The sequence below is a fragment of the Neolamprologus multifasciatus genome, chromosome 8, assembly GCF_963576455.1.
Source record: "Neolamprologus multifasciatus chromosome 8, fNeoMul1.2, whole genome shotgun sequence".
Classification (NCBI taxonomy): domain Eukaryota; kingdom Metazoa; phylum Chordata; class Actinopteri; order Cichliformes; family Cichlidae; genus Neolamprologus; species Neolamprologus multifasciatus.
This window is the reverse complement of record NC_140446.1, coordinates 15,475,502-15,496,360: the sequence shown is the minus strand read 5'-3', so window position 1 is coordinate 15,496,360 and position 20,859 is coordinate 15,475,502. Positions and strand designations below refer to the sequence as shown.

At 41.0% G+C, this 20,859-nt stretch overlaps 3 protein-coding genes across 14 annotated transcripts in view; 2 read left to right on the top strand and 1 right to left on the bottom strand.

Moving 5' to 3' along the window:
- The first annotated feature begins 1,104 nt into the window (after positions 1–1,104).
- On the top strand, positions 1,105–11,756 carry smarcd2 (SWI/SNF related BAF chromatin remodeling complex subunit D2). Its single transcript, XM_085170175.1, has 13 exons — positions 1,105–1,696; positions 4,077–4,276; positions 6,471–6,513; positions 6,598–6,720; positions 7,326–7,445; positions 8,137–8,232; positions 8,638–8,739; positions 8,838–8,999; positions 9,223–9,320; positions 9,536–9,671; positions 9,774–9,896; positions 10,446–10,547; positions 10,752–11,756. Exons 1-13 carry the CDS (start codon positions 1,544–1,546, stop codon positions 10,803–10,805), a joined length of 1,512 nt encoding a protein of 503 aa, XP_085026301.1. The 5' UTR covers positions 1,105–1,543; the 3' UTR covers positions 10,806–11,756.
- Positions 11,757–12,854: 1,098 nt separating this feature from the next.
- Positions 12,855–17,439, top strand: psmc5 (proteasome 26S subunit, ATPase 5). Of its 4 annotated transcripts, none has more exons than XM_085170177.1 (12): positions 12,855–12,959; positions 14,799–14,873; positions 14,960–15,029; positions 15,120–15,217; positions 15,304–15,360; positions 15,514–15,744; positions 15,977–16,103; positions 16,197–16,387; positions 16,728–16,826; positions 16,912–17,022; positions 17,107–17,193; positions 17,271–17,439. In XM_085170177.1, exons 1-12 carry the CDS (start codon positions 12,936–12,938, stop codon positions 17,322–17,324), a joined length of 1,224 nt encoding a protein of 407 aa, XP_085026303.1. In that variant the 5' UTR covers positions 12,855–12,935; the 3' UTR covers positions 17,325–17,439. The 4 variants fall into 4 exon arrangements, with proteins under 4 accessions (XP_085026303.1, XP_085026304.1, XP_085026306.1 ...); XM_085170178.1 differs by having other exon boundaries at positions 12,892–12,959; positions 14,802–14,873; XM_085170180.1 differs by lacking the exon at positions 12,855–12,959 and adding an exon at positions 12,970–13,190 and having other exon boundaries at positions 14,802–14,873.
- Positions 15,593–20,859, bottom strand: part of LOC146512719 (MAGUK p55 subfamily member 3-like) — a 30,516-nt gene continuing 25,249 nt past the window's right edge. For all 9 annotated transcript variants that reach the window (XM_085170164.1, XM_085170166.1, XM_085170167.1 and 6 more), the window contains 5 exons: positions 20,287–20,367; positions 19,443–19,536; positions 19,208–19,316; positions 18,862–18,981; positions 15,593–18,122 (listed from right to left, as the gene is read on the bottom strand). In XM_085170164.1, the coding sequence (XP_085026290.1) occupies positions 17,943–18,122; positions 18,862–18,981; positions 19,208–19,316; positions 19,443–19,536; positions 20,287–20,367 (584 nt within the window). In that variant the 3' untranslated portion in view covers positions 15,593–17,942. The remainder of the gene's footprint in view (positions 18,123–18,861; positions 18,982–19,207; positions 19,317–19,442; positions 19,537–20,286; positions 20,368–20,859) is intronic.

The window sequence follows — 20,859 nt, the reverse complement described above, 5'->3', positions numbered from 1 at the left end:
GTGGTAGAACAGTGGGTGTCTACAGTCATCTGTATAACATGGTGGAGACTCTCTCGAGGTTTGGGGCTGTGTTTCAGCAAATGGTGTTGGGGATCTCTTTAAAATTAATGGAAAAGTACCATCATATTTAGATCCACCATGCAATGCAATCTAAGAAGTGTCTGACTGGCAGTGACATAATTTTTTAGCAGGAAGGTAATCCCAAACAAAGAAGAGCTTTGAATGTCCCTCGAGAAGACTGGAGGGAGATATAGCTTAGAGAACTATTCCTGAAGAGCATTTCCCTATGTTTCAGTAAATTGCCTACCCCCAGTATGAACCTTCCAGATCCATCAGGTCATCTGGATCCCGCTTTTTATCAGTTCCCAGAGTCAGAACCAGAAATGGAGAAGCTGCATTCAGCTTTTATGCTCCATATATCTAGAACAAACTCCCAGAAAGCCTCAGATCAGCTGAAACACTCAGTTTATTTAAATCCAGGTTGAAGACTCACCTGTTCTCAGCTGCATTTGAATAAAGCACCAAATCCGCAATGTTTTACTTTTAAGCGTAAATTTCAAAACGTACATTTTAACTACTGATTTTATCTACTGTTCCTTTCTCTTTTTTTTCCATTTTAAATCATGCTTTTTATTTGTTTTTGTTTTTTAATGTCTCTGTATAGCACTTTTAATCACCTTGCTGTTGAATTGTGCTATATAAATAAACTTGCCTTGCCTTGCCTTACTCCGTCATTTCCCCCAGGAAAATATAAGGATGGGTGGCATAAGACTTCTAGATTCAGCACATTACTGTTTACCAAAAATTAGTGTTCAGGAGGCAGAGTATTACTCCAGGTTATAGTTTGGCACTACTGAGAAAAGTCTCGAGCTTCTGATCAAGAAACAAAATTACACTATTACAAAACCAAGCGCAAGTTTCTGTAAGTCACATTTGAAATCAAGCATTGAAAATAAAACATAATTGAAAATATATACTTTTACAAAATACAAAAGAAATAAAGACTTCGGACTAGCATGTGTTTAAAGGTGTTCGAAAAGAAAAAAACCGAGATTATTGCGCGCTGAAATTTGGAACTTCCTAATTTCCGATGTTTGTGAACGCAGCATGTAGTTGAGAGTACTTGGTTTTGCTTTAGAGTGCAGACAAGCTATCTGCTCAAGATACTCAGTTTGTCTTTAGTAAGACGTTATCATGTTTTTCATTCGCCTCACAGTGTAATAGCTGTTAGTTATCGTTTATGTGGCGTCGTTCAGTCGTAAAGGCGCGAGTGGGAGATGACAACAGCTCCCACTTGGCGTGTTCACAAAACGAGCAGTCACTAGGTAGAAGCAAATCCCGGAACTTGAAACGGTAGGAAGTGAGCTAACGTTAGCTAGCTTTTTGTTGACAGTGTGCTTGCTGTCAAACCAGAAACCGACCTAAGCAGAAGTACCCGGAGTTAGTTAGCTACCTACTTGGAGACTTCCGCCTGCCGCACTTTTATTTGGGCCGAATTTGGTTTGAAGTTCCCGTCACTTTTAACCACTTGTGGCTCTAGAAGATGGCATCGAGGGGAAGCTTCACGGGTCCTCCGATGAATCCGAGTATGAGCCCCATGAATGTTGGGCATGCCGCGGGCATGAGGATGCAAGGAATGCCCCAGCCTCCGGGAGGATATCCCAGAAGCATGAGCAGCGTTCCCCAATACCCCCAGGTTGGTTCTGCTTGATTTCTCCGTGTCGAATAAACTGAGTGAAAGGTGAGGGTGACGGTATTTGTCCGATCACCCCCATGTCTGTTTAAGCTTTTCGTTACTTTAGAGCCTTAAATTCGTGTTTAAATAAAAGTAGCTAATTGAAATAGTCGCCCGAGAGACATGGAAATAAAAACAAACAAACATAAAGCGCATTATATATCACCGTGTGGACACTACTTCCGCCTTCGAAGTGGGTGTAATTATTTATTAATTACCGCAATAATTAAGTGTAACCTTTTTTTTTTCTTTTATGGCATTTAAAGTGGTTCATAAACGTAGTGGGACGTTTAATTCAAATTGATATCGTTTAGCGTTTTGTGCGCGTGTGAAAAAGAAAATCACGTGGTTGCCCGCTTCGCCTCCTGTCAGTTAGCGTGAAAGCAAAAGTTTATCAGCACCATCTGCCCAGAGGCAAGCCTGCATATATCGTGCCAGTATTGTCACCATCTGCAGCTTCTCCTGTAGTTAACAGACACCATCGCAGTTACCCCCGTTTTGACAGTTGGAGCCATTTGGGTTTAGACTTTGTTTTTATGTTTACAAACTGGACAAAGTGTGCGAATTCTCACAATTTGTTGATACATTATTTACAGTACTGATGTGTTACATATAAAGACCTAATTAAAAAGAAAAAAAATCTAGTCAGTAACAGGTCTTAAAATAAGTACACCGTCAGATGTGTAACAAAATCCGACATATTACACTGTTGTTATTTATATAACAAAAACTGAGCCGAAATGCAGAAGCAGTGTGTGAAAAACTAAGCACGCCTCAAGATTCAGGAGCTTGTTCAACCGCTTTTAGCAGCAACAGTGTGAAGTAATCCTTTTCTGTATGACTTTATCAGCCCTTCACATCAGGAGGAATTTTGGTGCACTCTTCTTTACAACATTGCTTCAGTTCATCGGCATTTGCAGGCATTTGTTTATGCTCAGCTCTCTTAAGATCCTGCCAAAGCATTTTATGCGTTGAGGACTTTGTGTGATTACACTGCGTTGATTCTTGTCTTCTTCAGCTATTTTGTTGTAGATTTGTTTGTGTGCTTGCGATCATTGCACTCAAGCTTTAGCTGTCAAGTATATGGCCTTGCATTTGACTTCATCACCGTGCTTGACAGCTGGTATGAGGTGTTTGTGCTGTTATGCTGTGTTTAGTTTTCACAAAATGTAGTGCTGAGCATTATGGCCAAATACCCCCAGTTTGGTCTCACTTGTCCAAAGAACATTGCGCCAGAGGTTTTGTGGTTTGTTCAAATGTGAGAGCCTTTCTTCTGGAAGCCGTTCCAAACAAGCCGTACTTGTTTATTTTTTTCCTAATTGTGCTGCCATGAACTTTAACATTTAGCATGCTAACTGAGGCCTGAGAAGTAGCTCTTGCAAGGCTTGAACTTGGAGTGAATTTGCTGGGACGTTCACTCCTGGGAAGATTGGCAACTGTCTTGAATGCTTTCCATTTGTAGATAATAGTTCTCACTGTAGACAGATGGATTCATATTGTGTGGAAATGACCTTATATGGTTTTCCAGATTGATGGGCAGCAGTTGCTTCTCAAGGATTATCATTGATGTCTTTGTGTTAACACACCTGAATCCTCCAAACCAGCAAACTGTCAAAACCTCTGCTGTTACAGAAGTGTTCACACTTGCTGAAACTAATAAATTGATGAAATGCATTTGATTAGCAGCATCTGGCTGTTACTTTACTGCTTCTGCATTTCTATTTATTATTTTTGTTTAACAATAAATAAAACCACAGTGTAATATGTCATGTGTTGTATTTCATCTGAGGTTATATTTAGCAAATTATAAAGCATACTAAGCACCTGAATTCTTTTCATTATATCCTGATATGTGAAACCTTAAAGTTGAAAGAGGTTGTGCTTTGTGTAGATGGAGATAAAAACTGCAGTACCATAACAGTCTTTATATGCACAACTTCATAATTAAACTTCTGAGCTTAAAAACATAAATGCACTGTTTCTGCAGGTGGGGTTATGTTTTTGGCATTTTTTAACGGGGATATTATGACTCATAATATTTGTGGTACAACCAAAAGCAAACAGTGTAAGTGACAGTACTGTATGTCACTGAGCATTCTTTTTACCCACCCAATCCAAAAAGATAGAATTTGATATAAGTTGATCATACAATATGAAATTTATTTGCAAACAGTTTTACACATCATTGGTTTTTATTGTTATTATTTTGAAATAGGTACTTTTTTGTATTTCTTTAATAAATCAGATCCTTGATTTCCTTTAGTCCTAGATGAAATATTAAATTTTTTGTGTAGATATGAAGAAATTGTTCCGTGAAATCAGTTTCCCTCCTTTTCTCTAGCGCCCTGGGATGCCATCCAGCAGAGTGGGGGGCCCCATGGGGTCAATGGGGGGTCAGCTGCCTGGTCCCTCTTATGGTAGCAGCAGCATTCCCATGCGGGCAGGCATGGGACCCCCAAGCATGGACGCCTCTAGGAAACGGTTTCTTCATCACCAGCACCACCAACAGCAGCAAGAGGCGCTGGGAGGCCTCAGACGAGGGTAAGAGAGGAGACGGGACAAAATGTAGGGGATGGTACTGCCAGTGTTTGGACCTCACTGCCATCTAAAATAACTAGATAATTACTCCTTCGTGACTTTTAAACAATTAAATCTATTATTGATTATTCATTAAGTAAATGAAATCCAAAAATGTTTTCTTTTTTTCCTCTTATCATTAACTCTTTACCACTTGAAAGCTGCTAGTAGTGACCTGCTGAAACTCTTTTCAGAACTGCTGCTTATAGATGAAAATCACTGGGTTTGCTACACAAGTGATGGAGTGTTAGTGAGGGTGGTCTCTGCCTATGTAGCGACCTTTAGAAAAACCCAGAAACTGTTCTAATGGTTGTCAAAGCACATCTTTATTGATAAATACTGAGGTTTGTGATTAAGGGTGCTGGGATGTTGCCTTTATAGGGGAAAGATTTAAATCACTTGTTCAAAGAATTAAAACTGTAACCAGGTATTTTTTTCCCCAGTAACTTAGAAATGCTATAAAATAGGTTCAGCTCTAAAGTTTTTGCCAAGCCTAATTTTAATATCAAGCAACTGCAACCATTTTTATTTTTAGCACTTAACTGCTTGTCACATGTCCCCCTTTTTTATTGAGAAACTTTCGTGCTAATTTTCAGCTCCATATTGTTGGTCTTGTACTTTTCTAGAGTAGCTCTGGATGTTTTACAGTTTAATCTTACTCATCTTATACTGTGCATACTGGCTCCATGGGTGTAGTGGTTTACACATTCCCCTTACAAGATTCTTGCTTCTAGATGGGGAGGAGATGCACAAATGCACCCTCAGGGGGTCACAAACTTGTGCATTCCTAGTTCCTGGCCCAACACTGGATAGATGTGAGGGCTGTGTCAGGAACGGCATCTGTGCCAAAGCAAACACGCAGATCCATCCACCCCTTAAAGAGCATCCAAAAAGTACCTCATCTTATACTTTGCTTTAGTCCTTCAGCTGGAAACTGAAAGGTCTATATAAACACTAGTCTGTTTCTAACACTTCCCTCAAAGCCAACTTTCTGATAATTGGCTGCCCCTCGTAACAGAAGTGGCTCATAGCCAGAGTTGTGTGGCTGAGATGACTATAATAAAGGTATCTGCTCTTGCTGACATCATAGGGAGGAAAAAAAGGAAAAAAGATAAATACAGGTTTTCAAAAGCCAGGTTCAACCGCACTGTCAAGTCCAACATTAACATTCGTTTTAGGATTATTTGTGACTTAATGACTCCAGGAAAGAGTTCACTAGAATAAAGTAATTTTTGTGTGAAAATAAGAGTACTGATATGAATCTGAGTGTACGGTCACTCTAGGGAGTTTTTTCCATTAATATTTTCTCTGACAAAATGGGTGGAGTCATCCAGCTATAAAAATGCGGTAAATCTTTTTTACTTTTTCCCCTTTTGTGGTTTATTTACATTGTCTCTACAGAACGTTTCATTCATGATTTGTTCTCCCGTCTGTTTGTAAAGTGGCTGTACTGTTAAAAGCATGGCTCAGATCACACAGACACGAGGATACCAGCGTCTCATGACTGGCCTTTGCTTTCAAAGCAGCAGACACAAGTGGGTATTTTTGACTTCAGACTGCTCCGTGACGCCACGCTCATAAATGCGGCCATCCGTAATGCTTCGTCCACAATGATTCTGTTGTGTTTTTAAGGTTAATTTCAGAAAAGAAAGTCAGTATCTTAGCATAATCTCAGTCTAGGAAGATTAGTGAGTCATGGTGCCACCATCCTAAATTCTCATTTAATCACATGGAAATTAAATTCAGTCATTGCCAAGGTGAAGTGTATAATTAAGGAAACGAAATCAATTTAATGAAGTCGGCAAGTAAAAACCTGAAGCACTCTTTCAGGGGACTTAATTAACATATCGCATTGGCCAAGATTATATTATCGCGCTGTGAAGTCTTCCAATTATTGGTAATCGGGTTAAATGAAAGGGATCTTTTATTTGATCCTATATCATGTGTTGGTTTGTGGCCAGTTTCTGTGAAATTGGTTGACTGGAGTCATACTTATGAGGCCGAAAGCAAAATGATGACACACACACTGGAAAACAACAGCTCAGTTTGAGATATTCTTAGAAATCTGCTCCTTCACATCGTAGAGACTGTTAAAGCGGTCACTTAATGTCTTCTTTCCAAACTGAATAATTTTCCTTGTTTTTTCTTTATGATTCAGAGCAAAAAGGCGCAAGATGGCTGACAAGGTTCTGCCACAGAGGGTAGGAAAACCTCGACCCGCTTGAATCACAATGTTGTCAAAGTCTGCTGTATTTCCTCAATCTTCACCTGCTACTGTCTTCTAGATCCGAGATCTTGTCCCGGAGTCCCAGGCCTACATGGACCTCCTGGCCTTTGAGAGGAAGCTGGACCAGACCATCGCTCGAAAGCGTATGGAGATTCAGGAAGCCATCAAAAAGCCCATTATGGTATGTGTCCTTGAGCCATTGTCATGCAGTTAAAAGTATACCTTGAGAAGATTATTTTTAGGCTTTGTCCACTGAAACAAATGAGAAGTCAGTAAAACATGATCTCAGCTGTAATCCGAGTTCCTGCGGAGCACAGTGTAAGCAGTTTCCACATAACAGCAGGACACAGTAAAGTTGGTTCCCACACTGAAATCTGACCTTTGTGTTTTCTTGCTACAATTTTAACTGTTAGCGTTAACCTTAGTGGCAGAAACACTCGGTCTGCTGAGATGTGTCACAACAAAAACAACTCTAGCAGCAGGAAAATCTGCATTAGCAGTAAATTAATCCAACTGTGACACGGCCACAGAGAAGAGCAAACGGTGTGACTGGTGTGAAGTTAAAACGGTCACAACGTTTTCCTGTGAATCCCTCATTAGATAGCAGTGTTTTCCGGTCTTAATAATGTGTACTTATACATAAGGATGAAGTTATTGTAAACACCTTTAATAGCCTGAAATGAAGCGTTTGTCTTTGTTGGAGAGTGAATTTGGCAAGTGAGCTTGAGAGGCTCAATTGTTGCCAGAATTCCTGATACATCTGCTTGTCCCTCTGAAATTACACAGCAAAAGCGCAAGCTCAGGATCTACATTTCCAACACGTACACTCCCAGCAAACCCGAGGGTGAGGAGGCGGAGAAGGTGTCCTCCTGGGAGCTGAGAGTCGAGGGCAAACTCCTGGAGGAAGTAAGTTTAAAAAAACCCAAAATGCATTCGAGTGTTCTCGCTATTGTCCCGGTGTGGTCTGACTGCAAGTATTTCAGTCTCTCTCATTGTGTTTCTTCAAACTTGAGTTGGCCAGTGTTCTTGGCTCAGACTACGCAGCCAGATGTGTGTTTACAGCCTTTCTCATTCCACCCCACAACTGCTGACACACACACACACACACTCAGGATCTCATTTGAAATACGGAATTGAAACCACTGGCCGTTGCATACCATGAGCTGACTAGCCTCCCCTCCCGACATCAATTCTAGCTTGACTCATTGTGTCATCTGGGGCCACATGAAGGAGAAGGAGGTCTTTTTTCTTTTTTCTTTGTCTGTTAAAATTTCTCCTCAGTCTCATGGGTTTAGGCATGTGGAGGAGTATTGCATGGAGCAACAGAAAAAGGGATGTGAGGGAAAGGAGTGAAGGGGTCGTGTTGAGCAAACAGGCTCTGACAGGGCTGGGGAGCGGGCAGACAAGGGGGGGGGGGGGGGAGAGAGAGAGAGAGAGACAGCTTTTTCTAGTCTACAGTTTTGCGCTTCACCACCACCCCCAATGCGGTCAGAGCTAAACAATGCAGCTGCACACTGACACAGCACAATAAGAATACACTGCTTTGTTGCTGCTCCGTCCTTCTGACACTTTTGTTTCGTGCTTTCTGTCTTCCCAGGCTGGCAAGCAGAAGAGGAAGTTTTCATCTTTCTTCAAAAGCCTGGTGATTGAGCTTGATAAGGAGCTCTACGGGCCTGACAACCACTTAGTAGAGGTATGACATAAACCTTGGTTGCAGTTCCATTCAGAACATCGTAGGCACATTGATACCAGAAGTTCAGAGAGTGATAATAGTTCGCCAGCACCAACCTTGTTTAGCTGTGGTCGAGAAGCTGAGATCAGATTGAAACACTAGAAGTTTGGAGCCAATCCTGTAGGCGGGATTATTGTGTGTGAACTCATCCCACATATAAACCAGATTCTCTCTTCTTTTTTTTTTAAACTGAAAAATTGTGGGTAATAGTGGTGAAAGTGAGAATTTCCAGTCTTAGGGATCTGCCGATGGAACAGTTTATTTAACCTGGCACTGAGTCATTATTGTAGTAAAGTAGTTTTGTAAATTTCATGTTAACAAAATCTGCTTATCTGCTTTAAAAAAAATCACGTCTTCATCTTCCAGTGGCACAGAATGCCCACCACTCAGGAGACGGATGGTTTCCAGGTCAAAAGGCCAGGAGACGTGAATGTTAAATGCACCCTTCTGCTCATGCTTGACCACCAGGTGCCTCTTACTTTCTCAACCGTCACTAAATTTTTTCCCGATGATATTTCTTTTTTTCCACCAACATTTGCTTTGTCCCGCTGCTTTTCTTTGATCAGCCCCCTCAGTACAAACTGGATCCACGGTTGGCTCGCCTTCTGGGTGTACACACACAGACACGAGCCAGCATCATGCAAGCTCTCTGGCTTTACATCAAGAACAACAAGCTGCAGGACAGTCATGAGAAAGAGTACATCAACTGCAACCGCTATTTCAGACAGGTAATGGCAAATTGCTAGAAATGCCTCGTGGCGCTTTGATATTTTGGCACTGAAACATCATTTTGCATGTATTTAATTTCACAGCTAAATGATTTGCATTCAGGCAATTATGATTTTTGTGAGGTGTTGTTTTGTAGCCCTTTGCAAGACCTCAAATAGGGAAAAAAAGTTTTTCCCCTTATGTTGTCTAACTTGCTCTGTTCTTTAACTAAATCCTGTCCAGATCTTCGGCTGTCCACGCATGAGGTTCTCTGAGATTCCCATGAAACTGGCGGGCCTGCTGCAGCACCCCGACCCCATTATTATCAATCACGTCATTAGGTAGGGGAGCCTGGATCATGTTACCTCTTTCTGTCTGAAAAAAGAGCTACATCAGCCTCTCAGTGAATATTAGAAAGCCCTGTGTGTGAGGCTCATACTGAACGATAGTTTCCTTAGCTTTATGTTTTGGCCTGTTATTTCTTAGTGTGCTTATACAAGTGTGCTGTCAGCATCACTCCTTCTCTCCAAACTGTCATTGTGTCTCCCCCGAGCAGCGTGGATCCCACCGATCAGAAGAAGACCGCATGCTATGACATTGACGTGGAAGTGGACGACCCACTTAAGGGTCAAATGAACAGCTTCCTGTCTTCTACAACCAACCAGCAAGAAATCGCTGCCCTCGAGATGAAGGTAAGGCTTCATCTGCACTTCACCAGAGTCGTGGAGGGGGAAAAAAATTGCATACTCCATTTAATTCTGAAAATGGGCTGCTGGTGTTTGTATTCACTACAGATTCATGAAACCATTGAGTACATTAACCAGCTGAAGACCGAAAGAGATTTCATGCTGAGCTTCAGCAATAATCCACAGGAGTTCATCAAGGATTGGCTGAAGTCTCAGTCCAGGGATCTGAAGGTAGACGCTATGCTCCAGCTTCTAAAATGCTCATACGTGCTTGTCTACACAACAGCAAAACATGTTATAGTTTAGTAACGCGATATTTGTATCATCTTCACTCACTTTGAGCTTTTCTCATATTTGTACAGTTGCCTGCAAAGCTTTCCCTGTATTTAATGATAAAAAGCTGCAGTTATTTTGTGAGCAGTGGTAGTATGTTTCCAGCTTTCATAGACAATTAACTGGTGGGCACACAAAGGCACCATTGGTTCACAGGACTGTGTCCAAACATAGCATTGGTATTCAGTTGAAAGCAAAACACCGGTTAGCTGTTTGTGCTGCATTCCTCATCTGGAGAGACGTTAGCACCTGGATTAAGATGTAGACCTTTAGGAACCAGGCTCAGTGAATCATTGATCCATCAGACTCTCAGTACTACTACAGTCACTTGGCAGTGCATGAATCAATCTTTACAGTACTGTTTTAGCATGTGGGAATAGAAACCCCTTTTCTTTAATCATTTAATTTTGGTTCCCTGTGTTCAGTGATGCATTTCTGTTCATTCAGTTGATGACAGATGTGACTGGAAACCCAGAAGAGGAGAGGAGGACCGAGTTCTACCATGAGCCCTGGGTGCCAGAGGCAGTGGGCAGATATGTTTACTCCAAAGTAAGTAGACAGTGAATAATACACTTTTTAGTGCTAACTAGTGTTAGCTTATACATGTCAAGATGTGGTAAGTCAAAAAATTAGACCAAAATGAAATTAGAAAGATAACTCAAAATTTCAAAACCAATGTGTGATGTCACAGCATCCATTTTTTCTATACAGTTTGTGGTTTTGCCATTGAGTCTAACCTCTTCTTTGCTATAGGTGCAGCAGAGAAGGCAAGAGCTGGAGCAGGTGTTGGGTATCCGACTCACCTAAGTACAATTCTAAAGGAGGCACAGCCACCTTAGGTTTACTCATGAGTTGTTAATGTTCCACTCAGCTGAAACTGGAAAGAATTCTTTCACCTTTAAATGTTCAGAAAGCCATCGTCACTGACGCAAAGTTCGGGGACCAAAGTGATGCTTATATGACCTTTAATAATATCTTTGCCTTGTATTGTCTGATATATTGAGCCTGTTTAAATAACCTTTATCCTTTTTTTAATTTTTGCAATATGTTTTGTCTCTGGTACAAAATGCTGTTTAAGCACTGGTGCTGTTTGGGTGTTTTCACCGTCACTTTGAGTGCTGTTTTGAAAGAGGTATGTGTTTACCCTTACATTGAAAAGCCATAATTTTTAGATAAGAGTAATGCCTGATCTTCCTGGAGGCATGGTAGAATTAAGCATTTCATTCCAGTGTGTATAATATGTTTAATGCTTTTGCAGCATTTTTGAAAGTTGAAATGAAACATTCTGATTTTGTGAATGTTTACATGCCGTTTTTATTTGTTAGTGGGGTGATTCGAGGGGAAGAGGAGCTGAGGCTCTTTAGATTGAACGGATCCATACCTTCAAAGAAAGTTAACTGCTATTAATAATTTGATAGGAATGTAACTGCAGTATGTCAGCTAAAAAAGGAGAAAAAAAAGCGCCAAAATATTGTGTACAGTTTATAGTTTCATGAGTTAAAGCTTTGCTGTTTTGTTGACTTTTTGTACATCAGTCTTAAAGTTCTTGAAACATTCCTTTTTGACAGATATCATTGTGCCAAAATGTCTTTAGTGAAGAAGGCACATAGAATTTAAGATGAGGTAAAAACGTTGTGTACAAATGTTATTTTTGTACAGCTTCTCTTTGTTAAATGTTTGCATGTTGTGTATCAATCAAAAGCCTTTATCTTTTATACATTTGGAGTATTTTTTACAATAAATATACTTACAAATGTTCATGTACTGTGTGTTCTTTAACAACATTCAGCCTGTTACAGAGGGGTAAGAATTTATATAGAATATTGTCCGTTGTATGCTTGTAATAATGTTGTCTACCGCACACCCTCGATTGCATGCTTAGAGAGCTGCAGATATGCCGTGAGGTGCATGTTGGGGCCGGTTGCAAAGCTTAGGTGCTTCTGAGAGCAGCCGTTTCAACAGGTATGTCTGGTCTTACTCAAACAGCTTCTGTTTACCACTCCTCAAATAACAGCCAACCCTAAAACACCCTTCACTAACAGAGCTCTGTCTCGGCTTGTAATGTGACACTGGTTCAAAGAAAAGGCCAGCCTAACGTTTAAAACTGAATTAGATTCTTTGATCATTTTTGCATGTGTTTACTGACTTAATTATGCTTTGAATATGGTCTCTTATTTTCAATTTATTACATTTTATTTATCTAGCACCAAATCACAACAAGGGTCAGCTGAAGGTGCTTTATATCGTAAGGTAGACCCAATATTAACAGACACAATTCCTTAGTATTCCAAGAATTCATGTTGGTTACATAGAAATTATTTTTAAAGTTAAAGAGAATATTGGATTTTTTTTTCTCCACCCACTACACCCTGCCTGCACCATCTCTTTCACCTCTCCTATGCACTGTTTGCTTTGGATGTTTGATCCCAGGCATTTAAATGCCTCTACCTTCACTACCTCACATCCTTGCATCTTTACTGTCACACCAGCCTGCCCTTTATTCACAGACGTATTCTTCGCCTTGCTTCTACCATCTTTCATTCCTTTCCTCCCCAGTCTTCTACCTCCTCCCTGCTCTCACTATAGATTACACCGTCATCTGTGAACATGATAGTCAATGGATTCGCCCGCGTGAACTCATCTGTTAATCTTTCCATCACCACTGCAAACATTAAGGGTCTCAGAGCAGATTCCTGATGTAATCCCACCCCCACCTTGAACCCATCCGCCACTCCTACAGCGCACCTCACCACCGTCTCGCTGTCCTCACACGTCCTGGAATTACTTTTTTAAAGGTGTAGTTTTTTAAAATAGACTGTAGGTGGCGGTGTCTGCATTTGTATATATTATACATCAAAGAAATACCACGAAGACGCGCCACTTACCGGAAATAGCGCCTGGTCTGCAGTGGCTTTAACCGGATGTAGAAATTTCAAGATGGAGGTGGACGGAATTGATCATGTAGGTGTATTTTTTTCCCTGCCGCTTTGTTGCTTTTATGACTGCCATGCGAAGGAAACGTTTCTGTTTTGCTGTGGGTCTAATAGTTTATTCAAAATCGGTTGTTTGAGGGAAGGATGCGGGACTTCAGTGTAAAAACGGAAACGTCACTTCATTGAAAGCAGCGATTGTGCCGGTTTGCTGTCTCATTGTAGCTAACCCAGCTAGCTTTTCACGATGACTGGCAGCAAGGTGCGGACAGTTTATTCTATTCTTAGCTTTTTTTGACCACACAGGGGTGCTTATTTCAGCATATTATGAGAGATATATATCTGAGTTTATTATATGGGAAACACCAAGCGTTACTTTATTAATATACGTGCACGTCTGTACGTAAGCTAACTGTTGTTAGTTTGCTAATGAACTGTAATTGTTGGGAGAAAGTAAGCGTCACACGCTTTAACGCTTATTGTTACATAGGGTGTTTAGGGTTTTTTTTTTTGTATTCCTTGCCTAAAAGATATTTCCTGTGTTGGTGCTACTGATTAGGCCTAATGGCTAATGTAAACAGTGGTCAATTTCAACCAGTTCAGTCCACCAATTTAATCAATGAAAATTGGACAAATGTGCATTTCTATTCTTCTTCTATAATATTAGATAATGTCAAGCTCGGCATACACTGTTTACTGATAAATGTTGTGTACTTTGCATTGTCCAACATAAGATCCTCTCATCGGGCATGTACGTTGGACTTTTCGGGACCACAAAAAGCTAATGTAGATGATTTATATGCTGCTGGGTTAATCTAAAATAATGTTCGCGGGAAAAATGTTACAGTTCCTCAGTATTTTTACAGCATAAGTCTGTAGGCTGCTATATAATTGGTATCTTAATCTTCAACTTTAAATATAGTGGCGTAAATGCTATAGTTGGAAAAAGAGACGTGGTTTGCATCCTTCAGGAGATCTCTGCCTAACTAAAACTGTATGCATAGAGGCTGCTTCATATTGAGGGTATACAGAGTACACAGTGACGTCTCTGCTCCAATTTAGCATTGCGTTTTGGCTGGAGCCTATTCCAGCTGTCATAGGGCCAGTGGCAGGGTACATCATGGACAGGTCGCCAGTCTTTTGCAGGGCTAATTCATATATACAACTATTCGTGCTCACATTCACACCGTCACCAATTAATCTTACACCACCTTGGACTGGATTCAAACCCCGAACCTTCCTGCTGTGATACAGCAGTGTTAACCACCATACCACACTTGATGGACAACTTTTAAGTTGCAAATGGGGACTAAAGGAAAGGCACTTGAGAATTCATTTGACCCAGTTTGCTGTCGGTTCTGTCAAAATCATCATCACTCACACAAATTGGCAGGCAGCATAGCAATCAACTGGCCAACATACTTTCTTAGCTTAAAACAAGAATGAAACAAAATTGATGGCTTATAAACGCAGTCATTGATTGATGCATATTTAACCTCCTAAGACCCGAACTCTTCCACGGCATGCATTTTTAATTTCTCTTTGATATTTGGGCTGATTGGGACCCAATGAATGTAAAAATAAAGAATTACCAGATTTTTTTTTTTTACCTAATTTTTGTTTCTAAGAAAAATGAGAGCCACATATGAAGATATTCCTTTAAAATTTCAATAGAACAGTAGCAGTATAATGTCCTCGTAAGTGGATATCAGGCCCTTGTGGAGCAAAATTGAGTATTTTGGTCTAAATAACCCAAAATGTGATGTCCACATATGTGGATGCCAGGTCCTAGGAGGTTAAATATGCCATATTTAAATGTTCAAGAGCTCGCTGTGAAGAAGTTGCACCATGTTGCAATGTGTTTCTTTAGCAGATGGAGATGGGGGAGAGTAAAGGTGGATCAGGTCTGCGGCAGTACTACTTATCTAAGATAGAAGAGTTGCAGGTGAGGAAATGAAAAATCATTTTTGTTTTTGTTGCTTTTTAACGCACGCTTGCCCATCAGGCCTGACCTGCTTTTTTTCTTCATAGTTGACTGTGAACGAGAAGAGTCAGAATCTCAGACGTCTGCAGGCACAGAGAAATGAGCTCAATGCCAAAGGTATGGTGCTTTATCTTCCTGCCACATTACTGGGAATTGTGTCATTCTGATGTACACAGTCAGACATTTCCTTTGTTACTTTGGTCTCAGTGCGTCTCCTTCGTGAGGAGCTGCAGCTACTACAGGAACAGGGATCCTACGTGGGAGAGGTGGTGAGGGTCATGGACAAAAAGAAAGTGCTAGTTAAGGTATGCTGTGTACATTCACCATGCAGCATCCTTCTTTTTGAATCAGTCGTGGACAGTTTTAATTTATGTCTGTTCATCATTTTCAGGTGCATCCAGAGGGAAAGTTTGTGGTGGATGTGGACAAAAACATTGACATCAATGATGTGAGTATTATAAAACCTGAGTCCATTTGTAATATTTACTGTAAAGTATGATGGAGCTAAACAAGAAAGAAAATGTATTTTACTCATAAAATAAGTACTAGGAATCAGGAAACCTAAACTGTTCTGTTATTATTTCTGTCAAATTGCCACTAGGTGACTCCAAACTGTCGTGTAGCTCTGCGTAACGACAGCTACACCTTGCACAAGATCCTTCCTAACAAGGTGGACCCTCTGGTGTCCCTCATGATGGTGGAGAAGGTGCCGGACTCCACCTATGAAATGATCGGCGGCCTGGATAAGCAGATCAAGGAGATCAAAGAAGTGATTGAGCTGCCTGTCAAACACCCCGAGCTGTTCGAGGCTTTAGGCATTGCCCAGCCCAAGGTGGGTATTTGACAAGAGAGCCGATGGTACGAATTTCAGAAGTTTCTCTTAGGGTTTTATAATCATATCTTTGACACATTTTCTCGTCTTGTTGCCTGCCCATCATTCACTTCAGTCCTAAAACATGAAAAGCAAAGAGAGGGGGGAAAAAGATAATTTCATTAAATCGGTTAACTAAAGCTACACTTGTCGCATCTGTGTAGGTGGTTCAGATTTTCCTTTGTGCTTGCAGGGAGTGCTGCTCTATGGCCCCCCAGGTACAGGGAAGACCCTCCTTGCCAGAGCTGTGGCCCATCACACTGACTGCACCTTCATCAGGGTGTCTGGATCAGAGCTGGTCCAGAAATTTATCGGAGAGGGTGTGTGCCTTTTCTTTCCTGTACACTGGGATCGAATTGATCCCCATGTTTTTAATAACTGGTTTTGGTTAATTTCTCCCTGGCTGTCCGCAGGTGCCCGTATGGTGCGAGAACTCTTTGTCATGGCGAGAGAGCATGCTCCGTCCATCATCTTCATGGATGAGATCGACTCCATCGGCTCATCTCGGCTGGAGGGAGGCTCAGGCGGGGACAGTGAGGTGCAGAGGACGATGCTGGAGCTGCTCAATCAGCTGGATGGCTTCGAAGCAACCAAGAACATCAAGGTACTGTAGAAGATCACTGTGTAGTCTCATATCCTTACTATGAACACTGAGGTGTAGTGTTATGTGCACAGGACAACCTCTTAAAACATGCGTCACTGATGACATTTCGGCTTGCTGTATAGGTTCTTTATGCATAAATGACATTTTGTGGTACAACTGGTATTTATTTATATGCCAGCATCACCTAAAGTTGCTGATGACTACAGAAGACCTTTATAATATTTCAAAACAACTAATGCTGCATTTGTTAAATGTTCATGAGTGCCAAACATGGGAGTTAAAGTATTAAATAACCCCAATTATTCAAATATACTTAATAGTATGTCGTCCATCTCTGCAGGTCATCATGGCCACTAACCGAATTGACATCTTGGACTCAGCTCTGCTCCGGCCAGGCAGGATTGACAGGAAGATCGAGTTTCCGCCTCCCAACGAAGAGGTAGTTAATCGTTATACCCTTTAGCGTGTTTACTCAAACATGCTGAGTTTTTTGTATCTAAGCACACTTAATTATGCACCCACAGGCCCGTCTGGATATCCTGAAGATCCACTCCAGGAAGATGAATCTGACTCGCGGCATTAACCTGAGGAAGATTGCAGAGTTGATGCCTGGAGCTTCTGGTGCTGAGGTTAAGGTAAGAATTAACCTGCTAAATGGAAGCTGCGTTAAATGAGGAACTACATCATTAAATTTCCCCTACTGCATTTGTGTACTATAGGGCGTCTGCACAGAGGCAGGGATGTATGCTCTGAGAGAACGGAGAGTGCACGTCACTCAGGAGGACTTTGAGATGGCGGTGGCAAAGGTCAGTATAACCTAAAGCTAATTTTTGAATGCAGTGTTCACGTCTTGCACTATACTAACGCAGTTTAACTTTATCAGGTCATGCAGAAAGACAGTGAGAAGAACATGTCCATCAAGAAGCTTTGGAAGTAAAAGGCCTTGTGTATTCTTGCACACAATGCAACCACATATGTATATTTCCCTTTTGTTTATGGTTTATAATTGTTTCATGAGTGTGATCCGTCAGTAAAATAGTTTCCCCAATAAACAGAGTTGGTCTTGTTTTATTTTTCAAGCAAATGTAGACAAATTCAACCCACTTCACTAAACTCAAACTATTGTCAAAGCAAAATCAGTCATATGGTCTTCAGATTTCTTCTGCTTTACAGTTAACATATTCAATATGGCACTTCACATTATAGCTGCTGTTATAATAGGGGGCTTACATAGCTGACCACACTGAGTGCAGATGTTTTTGACAATAAGTTGCTGTAGGAACTTTGTCCTGCATGCTTGTACTACATACCTTTCTCATATAAAGCCACTGCACTATCAGGATATACGGTATGTACACCAGCACTATCTGACTACTGTGGTCATTCTATGCTGACCACTCTGCAACAGGCCTGTTGGATGTTCTTTTACAGTGACTCACATACTCATTTGTGGAATGGTTACACGGCAGTAAAACACTGGATCAGTCCAAATGCTCAGCACCTTCAGAGGCATGCCACAGTTCTGTCCTCTTTTTCTATTTGGAAGGTCAGCTGGCTAGCGCCTCACCCAGGATGCAGGCACCCACTGTGGCTCCATCTGTACTTTTTCCAATACAACCTGGAGCTCTGCTAAGGCACTAGCTGGATCTTCCTTTACCAACACGTAGTCGGCCCAGTGGCCGTAGCATTCGTCCATTTGCTCTGCCGACTGCTTCATTTCCTGCAAGTCATCGTCCTGGAGAGGAAGAGAGACAAGTGTTTAGCTGCTAATACACTCTGCTAGAGAACAGTCGAAGTTAAACAAATGACCATATGGAATTTCTCTATTCTTACTCGGTACCCTTCAAAGCTGACATGCAGATATTGTCAAAATATGACTTTTTGAACGTGGCACGATTTTTGGTCCCAGACAGGCTGGGAAATTGCTGATCTACTGAAACTATCTCTCAGAATTTGGCACAAACAACATGAAAGCATGGATCCACCCCATCTTCAGGCTGTTGTTGGTGTGGGGGGATATTATCTTGGCATCGTTTAAATGCCACAGCCCACCTGAGTATTGTTGCTGACCACGTCCATCTGTTAAAGACCACAGTGTCATCATCTTTTGTTGGCTGCTTCCAACAGGATAGCATACCATACTATGACACAGAGCTCATTCACTTCACTGTATTCAAATGACCTTCACAGACACCAACATATTTGGCTGTGTTTGTACAACTAAGTAACTTTAAGCAGTTTATATTAAATAAAATGCTCACAAAAGGAGTTTAAATGCATGCCATGTGAAGAAAAGCTTTATTTACTGAGCTTCAATCAACTTTTTGATATGATTCCTTTCTCAACAAAACAAACAATGCAAGATTACCTTAGTCTGAACTAAGCCTTTGTAAGCTTCATTTATATTCCACCATCAATTAATAAGCCCAGAAAGTGTACTGCACGTCTGGCAGGTTTGATGTGGGATCACTCACCGTGACCCCTACACTGAGTGAGGAAGAGGAGCCAAACTGCTTTCTCTGACCATCACCGATGCGAGGCCTTACAAAGATGACATATGGTTTGAACTCAGCAGTGCGGAGAGTCTTCAATGCCTGAATGTGATAAGACCAATCAGCCATTTACAAACTCCCATATAAAAATCCCACAGAGCTTTTTCTATGCTGAGAAGATATACTGCACAAACAGAAGACCATATCAAGTCAAATCAATGTCTAAGTATAAAATACTGCACAATTATCAGAGAGGATATTCTTTTTGAAGCAAACAGAAACGTATTTGGTTGGCAGTGCCGCCTACCATATTTTTAAAAACACTTACCTCTGGCTGCACATCCACCAGACAGACCTTGTTCTGATCCAAAACTCTGTGAATGGAGTCCAAACTGGTGCCATAGAGATTCTCTTTATACTCGCCGTACTCAATAAACCTGCATAAACACATCACCACTAATGAGTTAATTAAATTAACTAAAATGCTGAAATGCTTCAGTTAACCCTTTTGTGTTCTATAATTTTTTTGCGCTTCATCAGAAAACATTGTTCCCAGCACTCACTTGCCATTCTGGATGTCTGCCTCAAAAGCAGCTTTACTGATGAAGTGGTACTCCACTCCTTCTCTCTCATGACTCTTCCTGGCTCGAGTGGTGTCTTCAGGGCACCGTTGGTCAGCAGAAAGAGCAAGTTGGAAAATAAGACTCAAGATACTGGATGCTTGTATGTTTCTGGATATCTCATTAAGCTCGATACTGATTGCATTAAAAAGCAGTGTGTTTACTGTAAAATCAACAAACAAAATCAACGTTTACAGTATCAAAGAGATACTTGTCTCAGTCGGTACCAGTTCTCTTTTTTATGTTTTGCCAATGAGTTATTAAAAGCTGAACATCTTTCCAAGTACACCAAAGTCTGCAACTCCCTGTCACAGACATCAACAAGCTCCATGTATGACTCGTTTATTTTGGCGTGTTTTAAAGTGTCTCGTACTGAATCGTCACAGTTGTTAAACTGGGGAAAACAGCATCTATGATGGTGACGTTAAATGATTCACCGTCTCACAGTCTGCCTGTGCAGAGACTAGATGCACACACCTCCCTTGAATTAGGCAGTGGGTTGCCAGGTTGGTGTGACAGATGGGTTTAGAAGCATTGAAGGAACGGCTGTTGTGAAATGGCATCATAACTAACAAAACTGAATTGGAATGGTATGTGGTGTGTGGATTGTTTGTTTAATAATCTGAAAACTCATGTAATATTTTGAGGGTCACGGAAATTATGGGAGTTTCCTGAGAGAAATGTAAAGGTTGAGTGTGTTTGCAGGTATGAAGTGCCAAAGAACAAAGTGCCTTATACCCACTCGAAAGCTCTTTTACTGCACTTAGAAAAGATAAACAACACTTACGAGGCACAGCCAAACCGTACCGCCGCAGATTCTCAGCAATCACCTTCTGTTTGAGCTCAGCAATCCGTGTTCCAAGTGAACCTATGACCATACAAACAGCATAGCTAGTTTATATAAGATGATCATAAACTTGGAACATGTGTGTATAGATCTGGGCAAAAGTTCACTCATTGTGGGCATGAATAACATGGTAGTTTGGAGTTTTTAATGATTTCTTTAAACTGTTCTTTTTCCAGGATGAAATGATTGTACAGCATACATCTGTAATCTCTTAAAGAAAATCCCAAGAAGTTTGTGCACAAGTTTGAATCTTTTTGGATTTTCTCACAGGGCCAAATTTATACATTAATATACACACTAATATTTGGGTTTTTAAATTTGAAAGGCTAAAGTTGATTTAAATTGGCTGGTTTTGAGCGTACTTTCAATGTGGTTAAGGTTGTGTTTTTTTTGAAGGCCGGTTCACAAGCCTGCTTTATCCATTCCAAAACATCCAGTTATGCCCAAGTTTCAGTTGACTAGCTGTTTATCTGACTCTAATTCGAAGGTAGTCTTCCTCCATGATTCCATACA